Source organism: Coregonus clupeaformis, chromosome 27 (genome assembly GCF_020615455.1).
Source record: "Coregonus clupeaformis isolate EN_2021a chromosome 27, ASM2061545v1, whole genome shotgun sequence".
NCBI classification, from domain to species: domain Eukaryota; kingdom Metazoa; phylum Chordata; class Actinopteri; order Salmoniformes; family Salmonidae; genus Coregonus; species Coregonus clupeaformis.
Genome location: NC_059218.1, coordinates 4,702,263 through 4,728,227, shown reverse-complemented (window position 1 = coordinate 4,728,227; position 25,965 = coordinate 4,702,263). Strand labels below are relative to the sequence as shown.

The following is a 25,965-nucleotide window of genomic DNA, read 5'->3' as shown; positions in this document are numbered from 1 at the left end:
CAGACAAGAAGAACAGTCCTTTCATTCTTCTTTTTTTCTTTACACTACAGGGAACAAAAAGACCAGACATTTAAAGACCACGGTTCATTTCACAATACAACATTCATGTTTCCATCTCTGTCCATCTCTCTCTCTCTCGCTCTTGCTCTTTCTCTGAGTGCTTGAGTACTTTACACACACACACACACACACACACACACACACACACACACACACACACACACACACACACACACACACACACACACACACACACACACACACACACACACACACACACACACACACACACACACACACACACACACACAAAGGGAGCACAGTGTCCTTTTACATAAGCTTCTCTCCTTCTGCAAGTCATTGACAAGAGGGTCTATCACACATGGGGTCCATCAAATGGCTTGGAGCTAACTGCCTACTGAGGGAGTGGTCACCATGCCAACAACAGTCATTTTGTGCCACTCGGCTCACATGTAGGCAGTTCTGCTCTCTAAGGCATTGCCAACCCAGGAAAAGCCATGTTTGAGCTGCATGGCCGCCCGGCATTGTGCATTTCAAGCTACCATTTCAGGTACTCTAATTGGCCCCATGTTTTTTGGGGTATTACAGAAATGCCCACATTAAAACTGCAAATACTGAACCAAAATGGATGCTTGATGCCTCAGTTGCACTATTTCCATGAACCATCGTCATAAAGCCCTCATGGCCACCTACTCCTTCTCGTTGGCCCAGCTGTCAGGAGAGAGCCTCTCTCTCAAACGCTAGTGTGAAACTGAAGACATCAGGCATGAAAGCAAAGGGGAGGGAGGGAGCGGGTTGGTTGTAGCATTTCATTGTCCGTTAGCACCACTTGGCGTAATAAGACGCAAAGCACAATCAATGCAGAGCGCTGCCGCATCAAAGCAGTGACAAAAGTAGGTATTATTGAATGCCTGTAGTAATAATAATGCCTCATTTGTGTGAATAGTGTTAGTTTAACAAACTGGACATGTTCCCATTATAAGAAAGGAGTTAAAAGGAGTAAAGTCTCTGGTGATTGGTCAACAACCAGATGTAGACACCCAGTAGGGGCCTTTCTCTCCCAAATTCCTTGTAGTGGTCTCCCTCCGCAAGCTGGCAGTACTGAGCATCTGTTCAACTGTCCATCTGTCTCAGTCCGTGTGTCGCGGAACGTCGTAGAAACAGATGCAGTTGTTGGTAGTGTAGAAAGGAGTGTAAAAAAGGAGTAACATCCAGAGAAACATGCTGCATCCGCTGAGGGAGAGTTCTGTAGAAATAATAGGGAGTGTAACTCCTTTAGAGGGAAGGCATTTTCAGACGCACCTGGATGACATTGTTACCACTTTCCCTCAGGTTTTCCCTCTTGAGTGCTCGCTCTCGATTAGGACATCCACAGAGAGCTGAAGCTAACAGGAAGGGATTTGGGCTCATAGGAAGTGACCTGGCCTTTGTGGAACATGGGTTGTGGCCTGGTTAGGAAACACCTGGGAGAGGGGTCAGATGTGGGTATGTAAGCATACCCAGCATCCACACAGAGTCACTGCTTCCACAAGTGCAGTCGGCTACCTCGCAAAATGGAGTCCAGTGCAAGTTCATTGGCCTATAGGGCTGTCCATACCACTCAGCTTTATTAGTCCTCTGAGGCTTTGACGCTCAGACGCCGAACACACGACAGAGCTGGCGACAGGCTCCTCTACCATGGCACAGAAAGGGTGGCACTAAAAGATGGCACCCAGAGAGCCCAGCAGGAAGCGGGGAGGTGGGCGAGGACATGGTGTGGCCCCTCAGAAGATGCCCTTGGCGATTTTCAGGCCTTTCTGCTTCATGCGCGGCAGGGTGGAGCTGGCTACGTGCTTGGTCCGGCCCACCTTGGGGAAGCCACGTTTCTTCAGGACAAAGTCGTAGTTGGCCGAGGAGTTCATGGCATAGAAAACGTTGGCATTGTCTGGAATCTTCAGCTCTGTAGAGGGAAGGGGGTGCAAAAGAAACATGGTATGGTTAAAAGACACATTGAACCAACAGGCAAGAGGGAATGTTAAAATCTGGTTGAGAAGTTGGACAGAGAGATTGTTAGACAAGGCGTACAGTGTGGAGATATTTCTAAAAAGTACAGTAGGACCAGAGATACGAACAAATTCGCAATGGGTTAGGAACACTGAAATGTTTGTAACTTTGAAATGTAGTTCAAAATGCATCAACTCTGAGGTTTGTATCTTTGTAGTTTTACTGTAAGTCCTGAGGTGAGCATGACAGACAGCTGACTGACCTTTCTCCTCAGAGATCTTCTGCAGCAGTTCATAGTCCTCCGGTCTCTCCCGGTCCAGGTTGTGTTTCACCATGGCCTTCCTGATCACCGCCGGCGTCTTGTCCTGACTGGTCACCTGGAGATCACATGATGACCACATTAAGACATTGGGATTGGCTCAACCAGACCCCACAACCACTAAACACATTGGCTGGGAATTTCTCCCTAATCGTCACCAACGCAGCAGCTCACCATGATGCTCTTGTACATGTTGCCGTTGTCCACGTCCAGGCTGACCCGGATGATGCAGCAGTCGTCCACCTGCTGGTTGTAGAGGGGCAGTGACAGCGACGAATAGTTGGACACACCCGACACGGAGCGCTTGTGCGAGCGGGAGCCGGCCCCCGACACGGGCGTGGAGGACATGGAGGAGGAGGAGGTGCTGCTGGAGCCCGAGCCAGAGCCCAGACCAGAGGCATCCAGGGAGGACAGAGAGGTGGACTCCCAGAACTGGAGAGAGAAGGGGGACAGCACAGGTTAGACCACAGTGCCACTTAAGAATATTGAGATGCAATCAAGGAAAGCAATGCATCTTAACATGTTTGGAAACTGTTGAATGGATTCCAGTGTATTTTGACAAACACTTGGGAACACTGGAATTGAGACTGGTGTTGTTTTACATTATGAGTAATGGGACAATCCCAAGAGTGCTTGCATGAATTGCACATACCACTAACATGACATGCATGTAGAAAACACAATGAAAAATGTGGAGAGAAGAATTTGCAACCAGGTGAAACCCACAATGCTACTTCTATTGAGTTGTTATGAGTAGTATGGATACAAGGTGAACTCTTCACCCCAAACAAAGACACAACAAATGGAACCAGTCAAAACAAAAAGGTCAAGGTGCGGTGATTATCAAAGGGAGCAGACGCAGAAATCATTTCGACACCTGTACACATTCGAAAACTACTTAACACGCACACGCCATTCTCGCCCCCAAAAATGGCTACAGGGATGATGTAATGGTGATGTCACACAGATAGAAACAGTCCAAACAGCACACTCCTCTGATGATAGTGTGAAATGGCTGTGCCACAGGCTAGCGTAGGTGAAACAGAAATATAGTACAGGAAGTAGTAAAGAGTACCGTGGGTGCCAGGTCAGGCAAGGGGCCGCACTTCCCTAACATGGAATTGGAATGTTTTACGGAAGGTGTGGAGGTCTACAGAAAAGGAATTAAGAGCTACAGTCACCAGTGGGCCTCACATGGGCTGTTTCTTGTGGGCTGGAAGAGTTATAATATGCTACGACAGTAGTGCCGCTATAGTGATCATACTGGTATCATGGTCTTTAAAGGTAGACTCAATGATATGACATCATCATCATACACAGTGGGGCAACTTCCTGTTTACAGATATCAACAATGACAGAATTCAATAGCACACAGTCCTCTGACAGGTTGTCATTGTAAATAGGAGTGTATTCTTAATTTACTTTCCTGTATAAATGAAGGTTAAATAGAAAAATAAAACATATCTCTCTCTCACCTTTCGCTCGTGGGCGTCGGGTGAGTCAGAGATTAAGCTGATATTTATGTCCTCGACGTCGGAGCTGCTGGAGCCGCCCGAGGTGATGCTCAAGGAGTCTGCTCCGTCACCCCTTCCACCTCCACCCGAGACCCCCATGCAGGGGGCGTAGCGCAGCTGGTCAAAGGATTTGGAGTGAGAGCTGCCCGCACTGCTGCAGCCTGGCTCTGAGCTGGCCGGCTGGCGACTGAAAGAGGGAGTGAAGGGAATGGGAGGGAGAGAGGGAGGGAGGAGGGAGAGATGGGAATGAAAGTGCAAAATGAGAGGAAGAGTAAGAAAAAGAAGAATGAGTTTAAAAAATAACATTGACACAAATAGACTGTAAATCATATAGCGGGGAATTCCGACCCGAGTTAAGCACGCGTAATTGGAATGTAATTGTCACGGTTTCGGCCGAGACTGCTCCTCCTCCTGGTTCGGGCAGGCTTCGGCGTTCGCCGTCCCCGGAGTACTAGCTGCCACCGTTGAATGTTTCGTGGTGTGATTGCTTTGGTCTGTCTTGTACACCTGTGTCTGTTTGTGTTCTGATTACGTGTCCTATAAGTTCCCTGTTTTGTATTGGTTAGATTGTGTGTTGTTGTCTGCGTGTCGTTCGGAGCTGCGTGTTTGCGCTCTGTTTGTTTTGTTTAGTGTTTACGCATGTTTTGCGTAATTCCCTCGCCTCTGTTTTTGTTCGAGGTCGTGTATTGTACTTTTGCACTTTGGACTAGTAAAGTCTGTTGGACGAAACCTCTGTGTCCTGCGCTTGACTCCTCCACCACATCCACATCGGTTCTTCTGACAACTATGGAGTCAGCAGGAGCAGTGGCGGCACCCAAGTCGCTGGAAGAACGGATCAGCTATCAGGACACCATGATCCGGCAACTTGGGGCCGCCATGGACGAGGTGTCCAACAATCTGCGCCGGTTGGTTACTGGAGAGGTGCCCACGCCTTCTTACACCATCCCATCACCAACGGCCAGTCCTCCTCTCTCAGCACCGGAACCCAGTGGCATTCGGCTCTCGCTCCCGAGGGCATATGACGGTTCTGCAGCCGGGTGTCAGGGGTTCCTCCTGCAGGTGGAACTCTACCTGGCTACTATACACCCAGCGCCCTCGGGATACGAGAGCGTCTCCGCCCTCATCTCCTGTCTATCCGGCAAGGCGTTGGAGTGGGCCAACGCCGAATGGAGGGGAATAGACGCCGCTACCATCACCTACGCGGAGTTCTCCCGCCGCTTCAGGGCTGTCTTCGATCACCCACCTGAAGGGAAGGCGGCGGGGAGCGTCTGTTCCACCTCCGACAGGGGGAAGAGGAGCGCACAGGAGTTCGCACTGGAGTTCCGGACGCTAGCGGCGGATGCGGGGTGGAATGAGAGGGCCCTCATCGACCATTACCGGTGTAGCCTACGAGAGGACGTTTGTCGTGAGCTGGCCTGCAGGGACACCAACCTATCCTTCGACCAGTTGGTGGACATCTCCATCCGTCTCGACACCCTGCTGGCTACCCGCGGACGTCCCGAGTCATGGGGTCATCCATTCCACCCTCCAGCACCTCCGAGCCGATTCCCATGGAGCTCGGGGGTGCTGGCGCTAGAGAGAGGAGGAGAGAGAACCCGAGGGGGGCCACCCCCTGCACCAACTGTGGCCGTGGAGGACACACCGCGGCCAGGTGCTGGGGAGGGTCTCCTGGGAGAGGGGACAACAGGTCACGCACTGGGGAGTCATTTCAGGTAAGTAGGCGCCCCACTTACCCAGAGCTCTCTGTTGGTCACATGAGTATTCCTGTGAGATTTCCACAGGTGGCACCTCATTCCCAGCATAAGGCGCTAGTAGATTCAGGCGCAGCTGGGAATTTTATTGATCGGGCATTTTGTTATAGGCTAGGAATTCCCCTTCGGCCGGTAGAAGCCCCCTTTCCTGTCCACGCCTTAGACAGCCGGCCGTTGGGGTCGGGGCTGATCAGAGAAGTCACAGCACCACTTAAGATGACGACGCAGGGGGGTCATGAGGAGATCATTCAGTTTTATCTGATTGACTCTCCTGCGTACCCCGTGGTGCTGGGGCTTCCCTGGTTAAGCGCCCATGATCCTACCATTGCGTGGCAACAGAGGGCTCTTATGGAGTGGTCTGCCCAGTGTGTAGGGAGATGTTTAGGTGTTTCCTTAGGGGCGACCTCGGTAGAGAGTCCGAACCAAGTGCCCGCAATGCGCATTCCCCCCGAATATGAGGACTTAGCACTTGTGTTCAGCAAAACGAGGGCAACACGGCTACCACCTCATAGACAGGGGGACTGTGCGATAAATCTCCAAACAGGAGCGGCTCTTCCGCGGAGCCGTGTGTATCCCTTGTCTCAAGAGGAGACAGCGCCTATGGAGACTTACATAGCCGAGTCCTTGGCACAGGGATACATACGGTCCTCCACTTCCCCGGTTTCCTCGAGTTTCTTCTTTGTGAAGAAGAAGGACGGGGGTTTGCGCCCGTGTATTGATTACCGTAGTCTCAATCAGATCACGGTTAAGTATAGTTACCCGCTTCCACTGATTGCGACTATGACGGAATCATTACGCGGAGCGCAGTTCTTCACAAGGTTGGATCTCAGGAGCGCGTACAATCTGGTGCGCATTATCAAATCAAATCAAATCAAATTTTATTGGTCACATGCGCCGAATACAACAGGTGCAGACATTACAGTGAAATGCTTACTTACAGCCCTTAACCAACAGTGCATTTATTTTAAACAAAAAAAGTAAGAATAAAACAACAACAAAAAAGTGTTGAGAAAAAAAGAGCAGAAGTAAAAATAAAGTGACAGTAGGGGGCTATAATAGAATAAAGTGACAGTAGGGAGGCTATATATACAGGGGGTACCGTTGCATAGTCAATGTGCGGGGGCACCGGCTAGTTGAGGTAGTTGAGGTAATATGTACATGTGGGTAGAGTTAAAGTGACTATGCATAAATACTTAACAGAGTAGCAGCAGCGTAAAAAGTATGGGGTGGGGGGGCAGTGCAAATAGTCCGGGTAGCCATGATTAGCTGTTCAGGAGTCTTATGGCTTGGGGGTAGAAAGCTGTTGAGAAGTCTTTTGGACCTAGACTTGGCACTCCGGTACCGCTTGCCGTGCGGTAGCAGAGAGAACAGTCTATGACTAGGGTGACTGGAGTCTTTGACAATTTTGAGGGCCTTCCTCTAGGGAGGGGGATGAATGGAAGACAGCATTTAGCACCACCTCGGGTCATTACGAGTATCTCGTCATGCCATACGGGCTAATGAATGCTCCTTCAGTCTTCCAATCCTTTGTTGACGAGATTTTCCGGGACATGCATGGGCAGGGTGTGGTAGTGTACATCGATGACATCCTAGTGTACTCTTCTACACGAGCCGAGCATGTAGCCCTGGTGCGCCGAGTGTTGAGAAGACTGTTGGAGCATGACTTGTATGTCAAGGCAGAGAAATGCCTGTTCTTCCAGGAGTCCGTCTCCTTTTTGGGTTATCGGTTGTCCGCGTCTGGTGTGGAGATAGAGGTAGACCGTGTGTCGGCCGTGCGTAATTGGCAAACTCCAACCACTGTAAAAGAGGTGCAGCAGTTCTTGGGTTTTGCTAATTACTACCGGAGGTTTATCCGGGGCTTTGGACAGGTTGCAGCTCCCATTACGTCCCTACTAAAGGGGGGTCCGGTTCGTTTGCAGTGGTCAGCTGAGGCGGACAGGGCATTTGTCAAACTGAAGAACCTGTTCACCTCGGCCCCGGTGCTGGCGCATCCGGATCCCTCTTTACCATTCCAAGTTGAGGTAGACGCGTCCGAGACCGGTATTGGGGCGGTCCTGTCACAACGGTCCGGCACGCCACCTAAGCTCCGCCCCTGTGCGTTCTACTCCAAGAAGCTCAGCTCGGCGGAGCGCAATTATGACGTTGGGGACAGGGAGCTGTTAGCTGTAGTCCAGGCCCTAAAGGTGTGGAGGCACTGGCTTGTGGGGGCTCAACACCCTTTCCTCATTCTGACTGATCACTGTAACCTGGAGTACATCCGGGCAGCTAGGAGATTGAACCCTCGTCAGGCTAGGTGGAACATGTTCCTGACCCGGTTTGTTTTTAAGATCACATACATCCCAGGGTCCCAGAACGGTAAGACAGAAGCCCTGTCCCGGCGGTATGACACAGAGGAGAGGTCCATTGAGCCTACTTCCATACTGCCGGAGTTTTGTCTGGTGGCTCCGGTGGTATGGGAGGTCGATACGGAAATCGAGCGGGCACTGCGTACCGACCCTACTCCCCCCGAGTGTCCTGTGGGGCGGACGTACGTTCCGCTCGAGGTTCGTGATCATCTTATTTATTGGGCTCATACATCACCCTCCTCTGGACATCCAGGTATTGGCCGGACAGTGCACTGCCTTAGCGTGAAATACTGGTGGCCAACGTTAGCTAAGGATGTGAGGGTTTATGTCTCCTCCTGCTCGGTGTGCGCCCAGTGTAAGGCGCCTAGACATTTGCCCAGGGGTAAGTTACATCCCCTACCCGTTCCACAACGACCATGGTCCCACCTCTCGGTGGATTTTGTGACCGACCTACCCCCTTCCCAGGGGAATACCACCATTTTGGTCGTTGTGGATCGGTTTTCCAAGGCCTGTCGTCTCCTCCCAATGCCGGGTCTCCCTACTGCCCTACAGACCGCCGAGGCCCTATTTACCCACGTGTTCCGGCACTATGGGGTCCCCGAGGATATTGTGTCTGACCGAGGTCCCCAGTTCACCTCCAGAGTCTGGGGGCGTTCATGGAACGCTTGGGGGTCTCGGTGAGCCTTACCTCGGGGTACCACCCAGAGAGCAATGGGCAGGTTGAACGAGTCAACCAGGATGTGGGTAGGTTTCTGAGGTCCTATTGCCGGGACCGGCCAGAGGAGTGGTCTAGGTATATCCCCTGGGCAGAGATGGCCCAGAACTCTCTCCGCCACTCCTCCACCAATTTAACACCTTTCTAGTGTGTTTTAGGGTATCAGCCGGTCCTGGCACCGTGGCACGAGAGCCAGATCGAGGCCCCTGCGGTGGACGAGTGGATTTGGCGCTCGGAGGAGACGTGGGACGCTGCCCATGTCCATCTGCAGCGGGCCATCCGCCAACAAAAGGCGAGCGCCGATCGCCACCGCAGTGAGGGACCGGTGTACGCACCGGGAGATCGAGTCTGGCTCTCGACTCGAAACCTGCCCCTCCGCCTGCCCTGCCGGAAGCTGGGTCGGCGGTTTGTGGGGCCCTTCAAAGTCCTGAGAAGATTGAACGAGGTGTGTTACAGGTTACAACTGCCTATTGAGTTCAAAAATATTAACCCCTCGTTCCATGTGTCTCTTCTCAGGCCGGTGGTAGCTGGCCCACTCCAAGAAGATGAGATAGGAGAGACCCCTCCGCCCCCTTTGGACATCGAGGGGGCCCCGGCGTACAGGGTCCGGACCATCTTGGACTCGAGGCGCTGGATGAGTGGTCTCCAGTATCTCGTGGAGTGGGAGGGGTACGGTCCAGGGGAACGGTGCTGGGTGCCTAGGAGGGACATCCTCGATCCATCCCTCCTGACTGAGTTCCACCGTGGGCATCCCACGCGCCCGGGTCCGCGTCCTCCTGGCCGCCCCCGAGGCCGGGGTCGGCGCACAGCTGGAGCCGCGCGTCAAGGGGGGGGGGTACTGTCACGGTTTCGGCCGAGACTGCTCCTCCTCCTGGTTCGGGCAGGCTTCGGCGTTCGCCGTCCCCGGAGTACTAGCTGCCACCGTTGAATGTTTCGTGGTGTGATTGCTTTGGTCTGTCTTGTACACCTGTGTCTGTTTGTGTTCTGATTACGTGTCCTATAAGTTCCCTGTTTTGTATTGGTTAGATTGTGTGTTGTTGTCTGCGTGTCGTTCGGAGCTGCGTGTTTGCGCTCTGTTTGTTTTGTTTAGTGTTTACGCATGTTTTGCGTAATTCCCTCGCCTCTGTTTTTGTTCGAGGTCGTGTATTGTACTTTTGCACTTTGGACTAGTAAAGTCTGTTGGACGAAACCTCTGTGTCCTGCGCTTGACTCCTCCACCACATCCACATCGGTTCTTCTGACAGTAATTCCCTTTTTATGCACATTTCTCTCTAAACGTATTCTGACCTTGAACTTAAGCATGAGAATAGCATGCTATTCACCGGCTATTGGGTTGAGGTGGAGATCGAATAAATGAACACACACACAAACACTCACTCCATCATTTGCTCACTCACACATAATATGCACATACATTTATACTGACTCTACACACCCGCACACCCACTCACATACAAACTGCTGGCACTCTGTTTATCTTATATCCTGTTGCCTTGTCCCTTTACCCCTATACTTATCTAGCTCCATCACTCCAGTATCCCTGCACATTGTAAATATGGTATTATATTTCCTGTATATAGTATGCTTACTTAATTACTTTATTGTGTATTTAATATTTCTTATTCTTATTTCTTGTGTGTTTTTTTTCTTCTTCTAGTAATACATTGTTATTGATTATTGCATTGTTGGGTTTTGAGTTTGCAAGAAAGGCATTTCACTGTACTTGTGCATGTGACATTAAAACTTGGAAACATGAAGGTGTGGCGGAGGTGTGTCTACAGATACACCGTATTCTGACCTTGACTAATTCCCTAACAATTCCACCACCTTTACGCTCGACGGAACCATGAATAAGGTCGAGAGAACCTGCTGGTTCCAAGTGGGAAAAGCATCTACTTTATTTTTTTCAATAGAAATAACAACTTACAAGAGCTATTGATAAGAGCTAAGTAACTGAGTAATCCGTTTGGATAAGGGAATTGCAAATATAAATGACACTTGTTTTAGATCTATTTTACCTTATAATCACTGGAGACAAATGTGAAACCAGTCATATGGCAACAAACTGAAGCATATCAACATATCAACTTTCCCACAGTAAAGTGGGCACTCTCGAATGTCTTAATTATAGGCTACCCCGACATTCTCTGTTTACTATTTCTATCATGTTAAATATTAGCCACTATCAGTATCGAACATCAGTAGGCCTAATAACCACACATATTCAACTGCAAATTTACTGTTAGTTCCCTTCAGTTGGTATAGCCTACATTATCATTTAATTACATTGTTTCCTTTACCTTCATTTGCCTCCTTTGTAAACACTGTCACGGCCGTGTGGTTGTTGCTGAGGATCATTAGTAACAGTTGATCATAAAAATAAAAAAACTAATTAAATCATTATGGAGCACAGACCAAGCCGTAACAGTTTGAACCCAACGCATGGCGCAATACTTGGCCGTGTCATCACACAGTTCCATAGTTAGTGCAGGCAATAGACGAGGGTATAGCCTACTATGGTACACTATTCTCCCTATTATAAATATATGTACACTAATCTTCCAACATTACAATGGGTTGAAGAACCGAATGTGGCAATTTTCAGAATTAATTTTTATTTTGTCCATAAAGGCTCTCCAAATCTGTTTTCTATGATTCATAAATACTTTCCTAAACCTAAATAATCTACAAGATCAGAGTCTTTTTAAATCTACCAATTGGTGCTGAAACAGAGACGAATATGCATATATTTAGATGGCTTTCTTTAATTGATCCCTAATATTGTGAACCTGTTCTCTCGATATATTCTAGTGAGTCTGTTGACAAAATTCTAACTAAATAGGTACACCGTATTTAAAGGGATGGCTTATGATACTGTAAATGTACTGAAAACCCTATTGTATGAAAACTCCACGAGAAAATCTGTCGGCCAACAAGTGGGAGGGTTTTCAGCAGTTTAATAACATTTATTCAGAGCGCGCAAGGTAGCCACACCTGCAGGAGCACGTTACGCGACTGAATAAGGTAAGTCTAAAAGGCTACATTTCCTGAGTCTGAATCGGACCCATATTGCACCTGTTGAATGGAAATACTTTCTACAATAATTTTGGGAGGATTTATTTCTTGACTCACTCGCTCCAGCGTTTGATGATTCCTGTGTTCTTCTTTTTCAGAGTATTGGAGGCTGACTCCGACAGCGGCTCGATCTCACACGACTGACTGTAGCTGTGGAAAACACACAAAGAAGAGTATGTGTGTGTGTTCCTGTCTTGTCAAGTCTCTAGTCCTCCCCTTCCCTCTCTTCCACTGTCCCTCTCATAATCCTCTCCTCTCTCCCGCCCTTCCATTCTAATACCTACTGTTCGTCACAATCTATTTCTGGTGTAATATGAAAATACTCTTTCATGTATTTCTAACAGAATACTCTCTGTTCCCTCTCTTACCTCTCAGCCTCAGTGAGTTTGTCCACACTGGAGAACCACTCTCGGAAACGCTTGTTGCGGGTGAAGTTATAATTGTTGCAGGCCAGCTGCAGAAGCTTGATCTGGGCAATCACCTCAAACTCCTATAAGACCAGAGGAAAGATGAGGGTAAGTATGCAGTGTCACATCTTCATCTTCATCATCATCACATATTACATACATGTTGCATTTCTTACCTTCCTCCTCTTCTCAAAATGTATCAGCCCTCCCTGTAAGCAAGACAATATAATGTTCTTTAGAACAGAAATTGTTTAGTGTGTAATTTTGAGGAAAGAAGGTGTGTGTTCATGCGTGTGTGTGTGTGTGTGTGTGTGACTCTCACGTCCAGGTAGTCCTTCATGGCAGTATCCATCATGACTAGGTCTGTGAGGAAAGTACCCAGGTAGGGAATGGTCCCCTGCATCACACTCTGAAATACACACACACAGGCAGACAGAGACTGGGGTTAGTGTGTGTGTGTGTGTGCGAGCATGTGTGACTTTGCTAGTGATGAAATAATGCATTACAGACTTTTTCCCCGCTGAGGACACATGTAGATGAAAACCAAAATAAAAACAATCTGCATCTCCCTCTGTGTACAATGATTATATTAATGATCTATCTACAGTTGGCTGTTATTGCCAGTTTAATAATTGCACAAATTATCATATGATTACACTGTAATTACAGTTAAATGAAACTGTAAAGTTGCATATCACTACTAGAGTGAGCTGTGAGCATTTTGCGAGTCAGAGTGATTCCATAAATAACCACTAGAGTGAGCTGTGAGCATTTTGCGAGTCAGAGTGATTCCATAAATAACCACTAGAGTGAGCTGTGAGCATTTTGCGAGTCAGAGTGATTCCATAAATAACCACTAGAGTGAGCTGTGAGCATTTTGCGAGTCAGAGTGATTCCATAAATAACCACTAGAGTGAGCTGTGAGCATTTTGCGAGTCAGAGTGATTCCATAAATAACCACTAGAGTGAGCTGTGAGCATTTTACGAGTCAGAGTGATTCCATAAATAACCACTAGAGTGAGCTGTGAGCATTTTGCGAGTCAGAGTGATCCCATAAATAACCACTAGAGTGGTGTGTGTCCCTTCTATCCACCACAGAGAGAGAACAATGAACTATGAACCCCTTGATTTTGAAAAGCAAAATACTGCTCCTCTAAACTATTTACATTAGATGCATTCATGATAGTCATTTGCTACAAAGTGGGCCAATTTCAAAGACAGCGATTTTAAAGTGGAGAAGACGAGTGAGAGTGAAAGGGCAAAGGGAAAGAGTTTTGTTTGTGTGTACAGTGCCTTGCAAAAGTATTCATCCCCCGTGGTGTTTTTCCTATTTTGTTGCATTACAACCTGTCATTTAAATTGATTTTTATTTGGATTTCATGTAATGGACATACACAAAATAGTACAAATTGGTGAAGTGAAATGAAAAAAACTACTTGTTTCAAAAAAAAAAAAATAACAGAAAAGTGATGCGTGCATATGTATTCACCTCCTTTGCTATGAAGCCCCTAAATAAAATCTGGTGCAACCAATTACCTTCAGAAGTCACATAATTAGTTAGATTGCACACAGGTGGACTTTATTTAAGTGTCATATTATCTGTCACATGATCTCAGTATATATACACCTGTTCTGAAAGGCCCCAGAGTCTGCAACACCACTAAGCAAGGGGCACCACCAAGCAAGCGGCACCATGAAGACCAAGGAGCTCTCCAAACAGGTCAGGGACAAAGTTGTGGAGAAGTACAGATCAGGGTTGGGTTATAAAAAAATATCAGAAACTTTGAACATCCCACAGAGCACCATTAAATCCATTATTAAAAAATGGAAAGAATATGGCACCATAACAAACCTGCCAAGAGAGGGCCGCCCACCAAATCTCACGGACCAGGCAAGGAGGATATTAATCAGAGAGGCAACAAAGAGACCAAAGATAACCCTGAAGGAGCTGCAACGCTCCACAGCGGAGATTGGAGTATCTGTCCATAGGACCACTTTAAGCAGTACACTCCACAGAGCTGGGCTTTACAGAAGAGTGGCCAGAAAAAAGCCATTGCTTAAAGAAAAAAATAAGCAAACATGTTTGGTGTTCGCCAAAAGGCATGTGGGAGACTCCCCAAACATATGGAAGAAGGTACTCTTGTCAGATGAGACAAAAATTGAGCTTTTTGGCCATCAAGGAAAACGCTATGTCTGGCGCAAACCCAACAGCTCTCATCACCCCGAGAAGACCATACCACAGTGAAGCATGGTGGTGGCAGCATCATGCTGTGTTGATGTTTTTCCATCGGCAGGGACTGGGAAACTGGTCAGAATTGAAGGAATGATGGATGGCGCTAAATACAGGGAAATTCTTGAGGGAAACCTGTTTCAGTCTTCCAGAGATTTGAGACTGGGACAGAGGTTCACCTTCCAGCAGGACAATGACCCTAAGCATACTGCTAAAGCAACACTTGAGTGGTTTAAGGGGAAACAAAGCCCAGACCTCAATCCAAATGAGAATCTGTGGTATGACTTAAAGATTGCTGTACACCAGCGGAACCATCCAACTTGAACCATCCAACTTGAAGGAGCTGGAGCAGTTTTGCCTTGAAGAATGGGCAAATATCCCAGTGGCTAGATGTGCCAAGCTTATAGAGACATTCCCCAAGAGACTTGCAGCTGTAATTGCTGCAAAAGGTGGCTCTACAAAGTATTGACTCTGGGGGGGTGAATAGTTATGCATACTCAAGTTGTCTGTTTTTTTTGTCTTATTTCTTGTTTGTTTCACCCCAAAAAATATTTTGCATCTTCAAAGTGGTAAGCATGTTGGGTAAATGAAATGATACAAACCCCCCCAAAATCCATGTTAATTCCAGGTTGTTAAGCAACAAAATAGGAAAAATGCCAAGGGAGGTGAATACTTTCACAAGCCACTGTATGTGTGTGTCTCTGAATGACTATGCACACCTATATATTTGTGTGATAGTACGCTGTGTGTCTGTGTGTGTGTGTTAAAGTGAATGTGTCTGCAGAGTTCAGCGAGGACAGAGAGAGGGGCTGCTTTTTTTCTGTTCGATGGTGTCTTACCCGCTGGAGCGCTTCTTGACACGGCTTAAAAAAAAGATGGGAGCGCTTTCATTACATCTGTCACCTCCTCTCTCTCCCCATCCGTCTCTTGAAACGTATTTCTCTATCTCTCTATCTCTCTCCCTTCTCTCTTTCCCTCTCTGTCCATCCCTCTCTCTCTTTATCTCTCTGACTGTCACGCTTTCACTTTATCTCTCCTCCTGCCCTCTTCTCTCTTTAAATCTGTCTACCAGGTCATTTAATTTCTCTCTTCGCTCCCTCCCTGCTTTTTATGTCATCCTCCATTTCCCTAAAGCCACTTTTTCTATCTTCCTCATCAATCTTTTTAGTCCTTTATCTCTCTCTCTGCCCAGTCCATCTCCCCCTCCTTTATTGCATTCCCTGTCTCTTAATGTCCTTACCAGGTCTCGGGGTTGCTGCTGTCTCTTCTGGGCTCGTTTGGGGTTTATTTCCAAGGTGGCAAATTTGGACGTGCCCTCCTAGACAGAGAAGAACAGACAACAAAAACACAGTGAGATCAAAGGCCTAAGCCCCTATTTCAGAGATCAAATAACACCGGTTTCTGTTTTTGTTTGATAAAACATGGTTCATTAAATGAAAAAATACACACTTTTTCCTGGAATGCGTCCTGTCCTTTATCAAGCTATCAAAAGGCAAACATACAGACCCCCACATTCTACTGTAGAGGAACAGGCAGAGTAGGGATATCCCCAAATGGCACAGCCTACCACCATGCTATGATGTCACTGGGGGATTCCCCTTCACCCACCCCCCAAAAACACACCTACCTATCCATAATTCACACATAACGGCTACCTCTAGATGCCCTAATGTCTGTGTGTGTGTGCTCTGGAATTTGGGGAATGTTAGGGTTTGAGGTCTATGTGTGCATAAGAGGGCTTAGTTGCTATCCCTCCAAACCAACACACCCCCACGTCCAAGTAAAGACCAACCACCCATGACCAGCCCTTTACAGTGAGGGAAAAAATTATTTGAGCCCCTGCTGATTTTGTACGTTTGCCCACTGACAAAGACATGATCAGTCTATAATTTTAATGGTAGGTTTATTTGAACAGTGAGAGACAGAATAACAACAAAAAAATCCAGAAAAACGCATGTCAGAAATGTTATAAATTGATTTGCTTTTTAATGAGGGAAATAAGTATTTGACCCCTCTGCAAAACATGACTTAGTACTTGGTGGCAAAACCCTTGTTGGCAATCACAGAGGTCAGACGTTTCTTGTAGTTGGCCACCAGGTTTGCACACATCTCAGGAGAGATTTTGTCCCACTCCTCTTTGCAGATCTTCTCCAAGTCATTAAGGTTTCGAGGCTGACGTTTGGCAACTCGAACCTTCAGCTCCCTCCACAGATTTTCTATGGGATTAAGGTCTGGAGACTGGCTAGGCCACTCCTGGACCTTAATGTGCTTCTTCTTGAGCCACTCCTTTGTTGCCTTGGACGTGTGTTTTGGGTCATTGTCATGCTGGAATACCCCATCCACGACCCATTTTCAATGCCCTGGCTGAGGGAAGGAGGTTCTCACCCAAGATTTGATGGTACATGGCCCCGTCCATCGTCCCTTTGATGCGGTGAAGTTGTCCTGTCCCCTTAGCAGAAAAACACCCCCAAAGCATAATGTTTCCACCTCCATGTTTGACGGTGGGGATGGTGTTCTTGGGGTCATAGGCAGCATTCCTCCTCCTCCAAACACGGCGAGTTGAGTTGATGCCAAAGAGCTCCATTTTGGTCTCATCTGACCACAACACTTTCACCCAATTCTCCTCTGAATCATTCAGATGTTCATTGGCAAACTTCAGACGGGCCTGTATATGTGCTTTCTTGAGCAGGGGGACCTTGCGGGCGCTGCAGGAGATTGACAGTTATTTTGTGTTTCTTCCATTTGCGAATAATCGCACCAACTGTTGTCACCTTCTCACCAAGCTGCTTGGCGATGGTCTTGTAGCCCATTCCAGCCTTGTGTAGGTCTACAATCTTGTCCCTGACATCCTTGGAGAGCTCTTTGGTCTTGGCCATGGTGAAGACTTTGGAATATGATTGATTGCTTCTGTGGACAGGTGTCTTTTATAAAGGTAACAAACTGAGATTAGGAGCACTCCCTTTAAGAGTGTGCTCCTAATCTCAGCTCGTTACCTGTATAAAAGACACCTGGGAGCCAGAAATCTTTCTGATTGAGAGGGGGTCAAATACTTATTTCCGTCATTAAAATGCAAATCAATTTATAACATTTTTGACATGCGTTTTTCTGGATTGCCAAGAGTGTGCAAGGACCAGGTGCGCTGTTTAGAATGGTATTTTCCCGTGAATTGCCATATGGCAAATTTTATTGGCTGCTTCATTACATGAGTTGTACACTACCGGTCAAAAGTTTTAGAACACCAACTCATTCAAGGGTTTTTCTTTATTTGTACTATTTCCTACATTGTAGAATAACAGTGAAGACATCAACAATATGAAATAACACATATGGAATCATGTAGTAACCAAAAAAGTGTTAAACAAATCAAAATATATTTTATATTTGAGATTCTTCAAATAGCCACCCTTTGCTTTGATGACAGCTTTGCACAGATAAGAATCTCTGTTAGAAACTTAGAAAGAGGGGGAATCTAAAGATGCAACAACTAGAATGGGTTGCTAATATGACTGGGATTGTTCCTTTGGCTTCTGGACAACAAAAGAAAGTTGATATGAAAACCAATAGAACAGGAGAGAAATGGGATAGCGGTGGGTCCAATAGGGAAGTAAATGGAAATACATTTGGCAAAATTATATAATTACTCCTGTCTATACATAGAATCGTGTCTATACATAAAATCATTCAAAATACTTCACCAGAAGCATTACTTAGCCACAGAGGAATCAAGGATCATTCACTTCTTTAAAAAAATAGCTGTAGGCCTATGCCTATTTGGGAAGCCCACAATTTGGGCAGCGTGCGTGACAATAGGCCTAGCTGATTATTGAGTTGCGGCTATCAGTGAAAAGCATCTAAAATATGTGTGAAGATAATGTGTCTTGAGTGCAATTTAAAATGTTGAGACAAGAAGGGGAGGGATGTGTGGCGATATAGGCGAGTCGCTCTCCAGAATGGCTGAACTGTCTCCCTCCAATTCTTGCGCATTCATTGTTTCATTTTGTGAATTGTTTGCCCTTTGATGAAAACAAATGTATTCCCCATTACACATGTCACCAGTAGTAAATGTTCCGTTAATCCCGGTCATTTGGATACATTAATTTCTGTTAATGCATGTATTAATTACAGTAATTTACCATTCTCATTCTTGGAGTGGAAACGTTTTTTGCAGAGTTCACAAGCTGCTACACTTGTGAGAAACACGTTTTGGTTGATTAAACAACCATCATTTACGAGATTTGTCATTTGTCTTTTGTTAGGAGTTTTTCCATGTGAGCAATGAGCATGTGTATGGTTTCTCTGTCCTGATAATGTTGAGGGAGTGCACGCCTGAGCATGCATAGAAACAGTTTTTAACAGGCGATTGCATTTAGAATTGTTGGGCAATGAATGTGCTTATAAAAGCACATGTTTTACTCCAGCATCAACCAGCTGAGGAGCTGCCGGAGAAATCCCACTCAAAATAGGCTCTGTATCCTCAGAATAGGCTCTGTAGACCACCAAGTGCTAACAGTCAGTATCTGGATAACGTGTAAAATGCTTGATAATGTATGTGATATCAATAGAGAGGTATATTTTCTGGGTATTTTAAATATTGACTGGCTTTCATCAGGCTGCTCACTCAAGAGAAAGCTTCAAACTGTAACTAGTGCCTGCAACCTGGTTCAGGTTATCAATCAACCTACCAGGGTAGTTACAAACAGCATAGGAATGAAATCATCAACATGTATTGATCACATCTTTACTAATGCTGCAGAAATGTGCTTTCAAGCAGTGTTACAGGAGGGGGTCGCAGTTCCGGAGCGACCCACTAGGTGTCATCCTCCGACAACCTTAGGCACCTCCTCACTCACAGTCTGGACTAATCATTGTGCTATTGGTGTCACCTGTGTCTACCTGTTCACCTGTGTATTTATGCCCTCACGTCTCTGTGTTCCCTTGCTCAGCTTTCTCTGCTAGTTTCTCTATGCTCAGCAGTACTAATCAGTGTCTGATCGGAGAAGTGTTCAACCGGTTTCTTTATTATTTCAGTCATAGTTACTATTTCGTATTTTGGCTGTAAGCCTGTTTTTTGGGACTTATTTGCTCCACCTTTCTTTTATCGTGTTAAGTCCGTTGTTTTGTATCCTGGCTTCGGGACCACCAGTAAAGATCCTTGCACCATATCTGCCTACTGCCTACTGTCTATCCTGCACCGCACCTGGGTCACACCTCACACCAACCCTTACAAAGCAGTATCCAAATCCATTGGATGTAGTGATCACAATGTATTAGCCATATCTAGGAAAACCAAAGTTTCAAAGGCTGGGCCTAATATAGTGTATAAGAGGTCATACAATAAGTTTTGTAGCGATTCCTATGTTGTTGATGTAAAGAATATTTGTTGGTCTATGGTGTGTAATGAGGAGCAACCAGATGCTGCACTTGACACATTTATGAAATAGCTTATCCCAGTTACTAATAAGCATGCACCCATTTAAGAAAATGACTGTAAACTGTTACTGAAAAACTGATGAGGAATTGAAAAATTGTCTGGCTGTACAACCGATTGGCAAACGTACTGCAAATTGAGAAATCATGTGATGAAACTGAAGAAAAAAAAAAGAAACAACACTATGAAACAAAGATAAATGACATAAAGAATGATAGTAAAAAGCTTTGCAGCACCTTAAATGAAATATTGGGAAAAAGGGCAAACTCCACTCCATCATTCATTGAATCAGATGGCTCATTCAAATCAAATCAAATCAAATGTTATTTGCCACATGCAAGGAATACAACAGGTGTAGACATTACCGTGAAATGCTTACTTACAGCCCTTAACCAACAATGCATTTATTATTTAATAAAAAAGTAAAATAAAACAACAACAACAAAAAAGTGTTGAGAAAAAAAGAGCAGAAGTAAAATAAAATAACAGTAGGGAGGCTATATACAGGGGGGGTACCGGCTAGTTGAGGTAGTTTAGGTAATATGTACATGTGGGTAGAGTTAAAGTGACTATGCATAAATAATTAACAGAGTAGCAGCAGCGTAAAAAGATGGGGTGGGAGTGGGGGGGCAGTGCAAGTAGTCCGGGTAGCCATGATTAGCTGTTCAGGAGTCTTATGGCTTGGGGGTAGAAGCTGTTGAGAAGCCTTTTTGGAGCTAGACTTGGCGCTCTGGTACCGCTTGCCGTGCCGTAGCAGAGAGAACAGTCTATGACTAGGGTGGCTGGAGTCTTTGACAATTTTGAGGGCCTTCCTCTGCCTGGTATAGAGGTCCTGGATGGTAGGAAGCTTGGCCCCAGTGATGTACTGGGCCGTATGCACTACCCTCTGTAGTGCCTTGCGGTCGGAGGCCGAGCAGTTGCCATACCAGGTGGTGATGCAACCAGTCAGGATGCTCTCGATGGTGCAGCTGTAGAACCTTTTGAGGATCTGAGGACCCATGCCAAATCTTTTCAGTCTCCTGAGCGGGAATAGGCTTTGTCGTGCCCTCTTCACGACTGTCTTGGTGTGTTTGGACCATGATAGTTCGTTGGTGATGTGGACACCAAGGAACTTGAAGCTCTCAACCTGTTCCACTACAGCCCCGTCGATTAGAATGGGGGTGTGCTCAGTCCACTTTTTTTTCCTGTAGTCCACAATCATCATTTTTTCATTGGCAAGATTAGCAAACTTAGGCATGACATGCCAGCAACAAACCCTGACACTACACATCCAAGTACATCTGACAAAATTATGAAAGATAAGCATTGTAATTTTGAATTCCGTAAAGTAAGTGTGGAAGAGGTGAAAATATTATTGTTGTCTATCAACAATGACAAGCCACCGGGGTCTGACAACTTGGATGGAAAATTACTGAGGATAATAGCGGATGATATTGCCACTCCTATTTGCCATATCTTCAATTTAAGCCTACTAGAAAGTGTGTGCCCTCAGGCCTGGAGGGAAGCAAAAGTTATTCCCCTACCTAAGTATAGTAAAGCCCCCTTTACTGGCTCAAATAGCTGACCAATCAGCCTGTTACCAACCCTTTGTAAACTTTTGGAAACAATTGTGTTTGACCAGATACAATGTTATTTTACAGTAAACGAATTGACAAGACTTTCAGCACACTTATAGGGAAGGACATTCAACAAGCACAGCACTTACACAAATGACTGATAATTGGCTGAGAGAAATCGATGATAAAAAGATTGTTGGGGCTGTTTTGTTAGACTTCAGTGCGGCTTTTGACATTATTGATCATAGTCTATTGCTGGAAAAACGTATGTGTTATGGCTTTCTGGATAAAGAGTTACCTGTCTAACAGAACACAGAGGGTGTTCTTTAATGGAAGCCTCTTCAACAAAATCCAGATAGAATCAGGAATTCCCCAGGGCAGCTGTCTAGGCCCCTTACTTTTTTCAATCTTTACTAACAACATGCCACTGGCTTTGAGTAAAGCCAGTGTGTCTATGTAGTGCTAACTGTGCCACTAGAGATCCTGGTTCGAATCCAGGCTCTGTCGCAGCCGGCCGCGACCGGGAGACTCATGGGCGGTGCACAATTGGCCCAGCGTCGTCCAGGGTAGGGGAGGGAATGGCTGGCAGGGATGTAGCTCAGTTGATAGAGCATGGCGTTTGCAATGCCAGGGTTGTGGGTTCGATTCCCACGGGGGGCCAGTATAAAAAATAAATAATGTATTCACTAACTGTAAGTCGCTCTGGATAAGAGCGTCTGCTAAATGACTAAAATGTAAATGTATGTATGCGGATGACTCAACAATATACACGTCAGCTACCACAGCGACTGAAATGACTGCAACACTTAACAAAGAGCTCCAGCATGGCTCCCTGCGCTGCCAATGCGCTATGATACTGTGCTGCCTCCGCTGGGTCCATATTGGCTCAGTTTTCTGTAAGGGTTGGTGTGAGGTGTGACCCAGGTGCGGTGCAGGATAGACAGTAGGCAGTAGGCAAGGATGGTGAAACAAGGATCTTTACTGGTGGTCCCAAAACCAGGATACAAAACAACGGACTACACACGAAAACAAATGAGGAGCACATAGGTCTAAAAAAAAAACAGGCTGACAACAGACAATACGAAATACTAACTCTGACTGGAAAAACACAATGACACAAGAAGAACACTTCTCGAGTACCTGTAACTCCGTCACGTGATCCGACACTGATATGTACTGCTTGACATCAAGGAACTAGCACAGAAAACTGAGCAAGGGAACACAGGGAAGTGAGGGCATAAATACACAGGTGAATCAGATAGCCACAGGTGACACCAATAGGCAGATAATTAGTACCGACTGTGAGTGAGGAGGTGCCTATGGTTGTCGGAGGATGACACCTAGTGGGTCGCTCCGGAACAGCGACCCACTCCTGTAACACAGGCTAACGGAAACCCTGACGTATACACACACACACACACACACACATATCCTACCTTGATGAGCAGCTCTCTGCTGAGCGAATGGTTATTTTCGTCTGAGAAGATTTCTGACAACTCGTGGAAGATGCGGAAGTTCTCCCTGGACACCTCGTCCCATGTCCTCTTCAGCCGGTGGACCGGGTTGCACTGCAGAGCAGAAAGGATGGCCCGCAGCGAAGAAAAGTTCTTCAGGATTCGACACTCCTGAAGGGAAAAAAGACAGTATGAATATTAATGAACTCAATTAAGCGCCGGGGGCAAATCAATCCAATGTATTATTAAGGAGACGGAAGCTTCAGAACTTTTTTTACTAAAAGAAAACCAAGTCTTTTGAACATAGCATTATGGGTACTGTAGTCATCATGCTACACAACACACACTGTGCCTCTGCAGGACTGAAGCTGAGGACACCTCAGAATCCCATGCCAACAACAACAACAAGAACTCCTGCTAACAACAGCTCCTCACCCTGGCCACTTCGATCCAGCGCTCCACCAGCTTGGCGCGCTGGATGGGTTTGAGTGAACGCTCGCTCAGGCAGGTGGCGATGACACAGTTGGTGACGCAGTTGAACTGCGTGACAGTGGCACGAATGGTGGGTGCCAGATGCTCCTTGCCCTTCTTGTCCCGTTGCGACCAGATACTCCCTAGACAGTGGTAGGGGACCACCTTCTTAAAGAGCTCCTATGAGGAAAAAGGGGAGTAAGAAAGAGAGGGTTTAGAGAAAAACAAGAAAACAAAATGGAGGCTTGGTCTCTTGTCACAACCAGTGATGTATTTTAGATGAGTTTAACATGTTTTCACTCCCATGGAGAAGAGAGAGAGAAAAGAGAGGCAAGCAGATACTTTAGAAGGCTTCAAGGTGTCTGCTGCACTCCAGTCTCCTAAAAAACGTCGGTAGGAAAGCCTTTGGAGTGACATTTGTTTATGAGTGGTAACTCAACAGCGGAGTGGGCATAAAGCCCTCTGTGTCTTCTGTCTCTCCTCACTTTTTCTGTCTCTCCTCACTTCCTGAGTTAACTAACAGGACCTGAAGACCAGCCAAGGAAGCCCCTTGGCTTATAGTCCTGCATTGGGTCGCATACCCATGGTTCCCTGAAGTTGACCCGCAAAAAAATCAGCTGGTGGGTGGATTGAAATCATTCTCGAAAACGTTTTAAATCAAGATAATATATTTTTTACAAACACAGGAGCTTGTTGTGAGGAATTGTGTTGTGAATTCCATTAGGCTAGGTGAGCGGTGAGGCAGACATAGCCTAGACCTAGGTTACCAGCCATGCAGCGAGAGAGTGGAGCAGGGAACTGTCCATTATTTGTGTGGTGCTGAAACATTCCTAATTTGTCCACGTGCAGAGCTTATATATTGCCTTCCGCCACGCGACAATATGTTGCCAAGTTTATTTCCCTGACTCCTAGCTCACGCGAAAATGGCTAACGTAACAGGAGAAATAAAAAGAAAGGTTATGATGGCTACACCATCATGGAAACGTGCTGCGCGAGTGGATGGATGCAAAAGTGCAAGCAGGTATTTGTTTACAATAATTTAGTTAATTATTATTTTAATTCAGGATTTCGTTCATTTAGACCATACACAGGCCATATAAAGTTTAAACCTGTGAGGCTGGTAAAAGTTTGAGTAGCCAATAGCCTCCTAAATAAATGTAGCCCAGGCAATTTTTGCAGCATATAGCCTATTTGATTCTTGGAACTGTTTATTTAAGTTTCAATTAAACTATTTGATTATCTAAACGATATTGATTGTAAAGGTATTGTTTTGTTATGTCGGCTATTAGGCTTTCATTAGGTAAGAGGAAGAAGAAGTTGTCAATATGCCGCATCGCATTGTAAAAATGAGAAGATAGGCATGTTTTCCTTTTATCCAAACAAGTTAATTCATGAGAATGGGAATAGCCTAAAAGCCTACTACTTTGGAGTCATAAAAACTATTAAATAAATTGTCCTGTTTATTATCAGGTGGGGCTCAGAATTGATGTGGCTGGAGTGGGGCAGGTGCGGCTCCAAAAAACTGGCCCGTGCAGGACTCTACCTCGGCTCCAATGCTCGCAAGAGGATACGATTTTTGGGGAGTTTGTATCATTTGATTTACACAACATGCCTACCACTTTGAAGATGCAAAACATTTTTTGGGGTGAAACATACAAGAAATAAGACAAGAAAACAGAACTTGAGCGTGCATAACTATTCACCCACCCAGAGTCAATACTTAGGGCGGCAGGTAGCGTAGTGGTTAAGAGCGTTGTGCCAGTAACCGAAAGGTCGCTGGTTCTAATCCCCGAGCCGACTAGGTGAAAGATGTGCCCTTGAGCAAGGCACTTAACCCTAATTGCTCATGTAAGTCGCTCTGGATAAGAGCGTCTGCTAAATGACTAAAATGTTTGTAGAGCCACCTTTTGCAGCAATTACAGCTGCAAGTCTCTTGGGGAATGTCTCTATAAGCTTGGCACATCTAGCCACTGGGATTTTTGCCCATTCTTCAAGGCAAAACTGCACCAGGTCCTTCAAATTGGATGGGTTCCGCTGGTGTACAGCAATCTTTAAGTCATACCACAGACTCTCAATTGGATTGAGGTCTGGGCTTTGACTAGGCCATTCCAAGACATTTAAATGTTTCCCCTTAAACCACTCGAGTGTTGCTTTAGCAGTATGCTTAGGGTCATTGTCCTGCTGGAAGGTGAACCTCCGTCCCAGTCTCAAATCTCTGGAAGACTGAAACAGGTTTCCCTCAAGAATTTCCCTGTATTTAGCGCCATCCATCATTCCTTCAATTCTGACCAGATTCCCAGTCCTTGCCGATGAAAAACATCCCCACAGCATGATGCTGCCACCACCATGCTTCACTGTGGGGATGGTGTTCTCGGGGCGATGAGAGGTGTTGGGTTTGTGCCAGACATAGCGCTTTTCTTGATGGCCAAAAAGCTCAATTTTAGTCTCATCTGACCAGAGTACCTTCTTCCATATTTTTTTCTTTAAGCAATGGCTTTTTTCTGGCCACTCTTCCGTAAAGCCCAGCTCCTATGGACAGATACTCCAATCTCCGCTGTGGAGCTTTGCAGCTCCTTCAGGGTTATCTTTGGTCTCTTTGTTGCCTCTGACTGATGCCCTCCTTGCCTGGTCCGTGAGTTTTGGTGTGCAGCCCTCTCTTGGCAGGTTTGTTGTGGTGCCATATTCTTTCCATTTTT

General features: G+C 46.2%; 1 protein-coding gene across 3 annotated transcripts in view; it reads right to left on the bottom strand.

Moving 5' to 3' along the window:
• Positions 1-250: 250 nt before the first annotated feature.
• Positions 251-25,965, bottom strand: part of LOC121541417 (ral guanine nucleotide dissociation stimulator-like) — a 124,563-nt gene continuing 98,848 nt past the window's right edge. For all 3 annotated transcript variants that reach the window (XM_041850409.2, XM_041850407.2, XM_041850408.2), the window contains exons 6-17: positions 23,234-23,449; positions 22,781-22,969; positions 15,601-15,678; positions 12,453-12,539; positions 12,307-12,339; positions 12,092-12,213; positions 11,781-11,873; positions 3,799-4,024; positions 3,399-3,473; positions 2,498-2,755; positions 2,267-2,381; positions 251-1,960 (exon numbers count right to left, since the gene is read on the bottom strand). In XM_041850409.2, the coding sequence (XP_041706343.1) occupies positions 1,785-1,960; positions 2,267-2,381; positions 2,498-2,755; positions 3,399-3,473; positions 3,799-4,024; positions 11,781-11,873; positions 12,092-12,213; positions 12,307-12,339; positions 12,453-12,539; positions 15,601-15,678; positions 22,781-22,969; positions 23,234-23,449 (1,668 nt within the window). In that variant the 3' untranslated portion in view covers positions 251-1,784. The remainder of the gene's footprint in view (positions 1,961-2,266; positions 2,382-2,497; positions 2,756-3,398; positions 3,474-3,798; positions 4,025-11,780; positions 11,874-12,091; positions 12,214-12,306; positions 12,340-12,452; positions 12,540-15,600; positions 15,679-22,780; positions 22,970-23,233; positions 23,450-25,965) is intronic.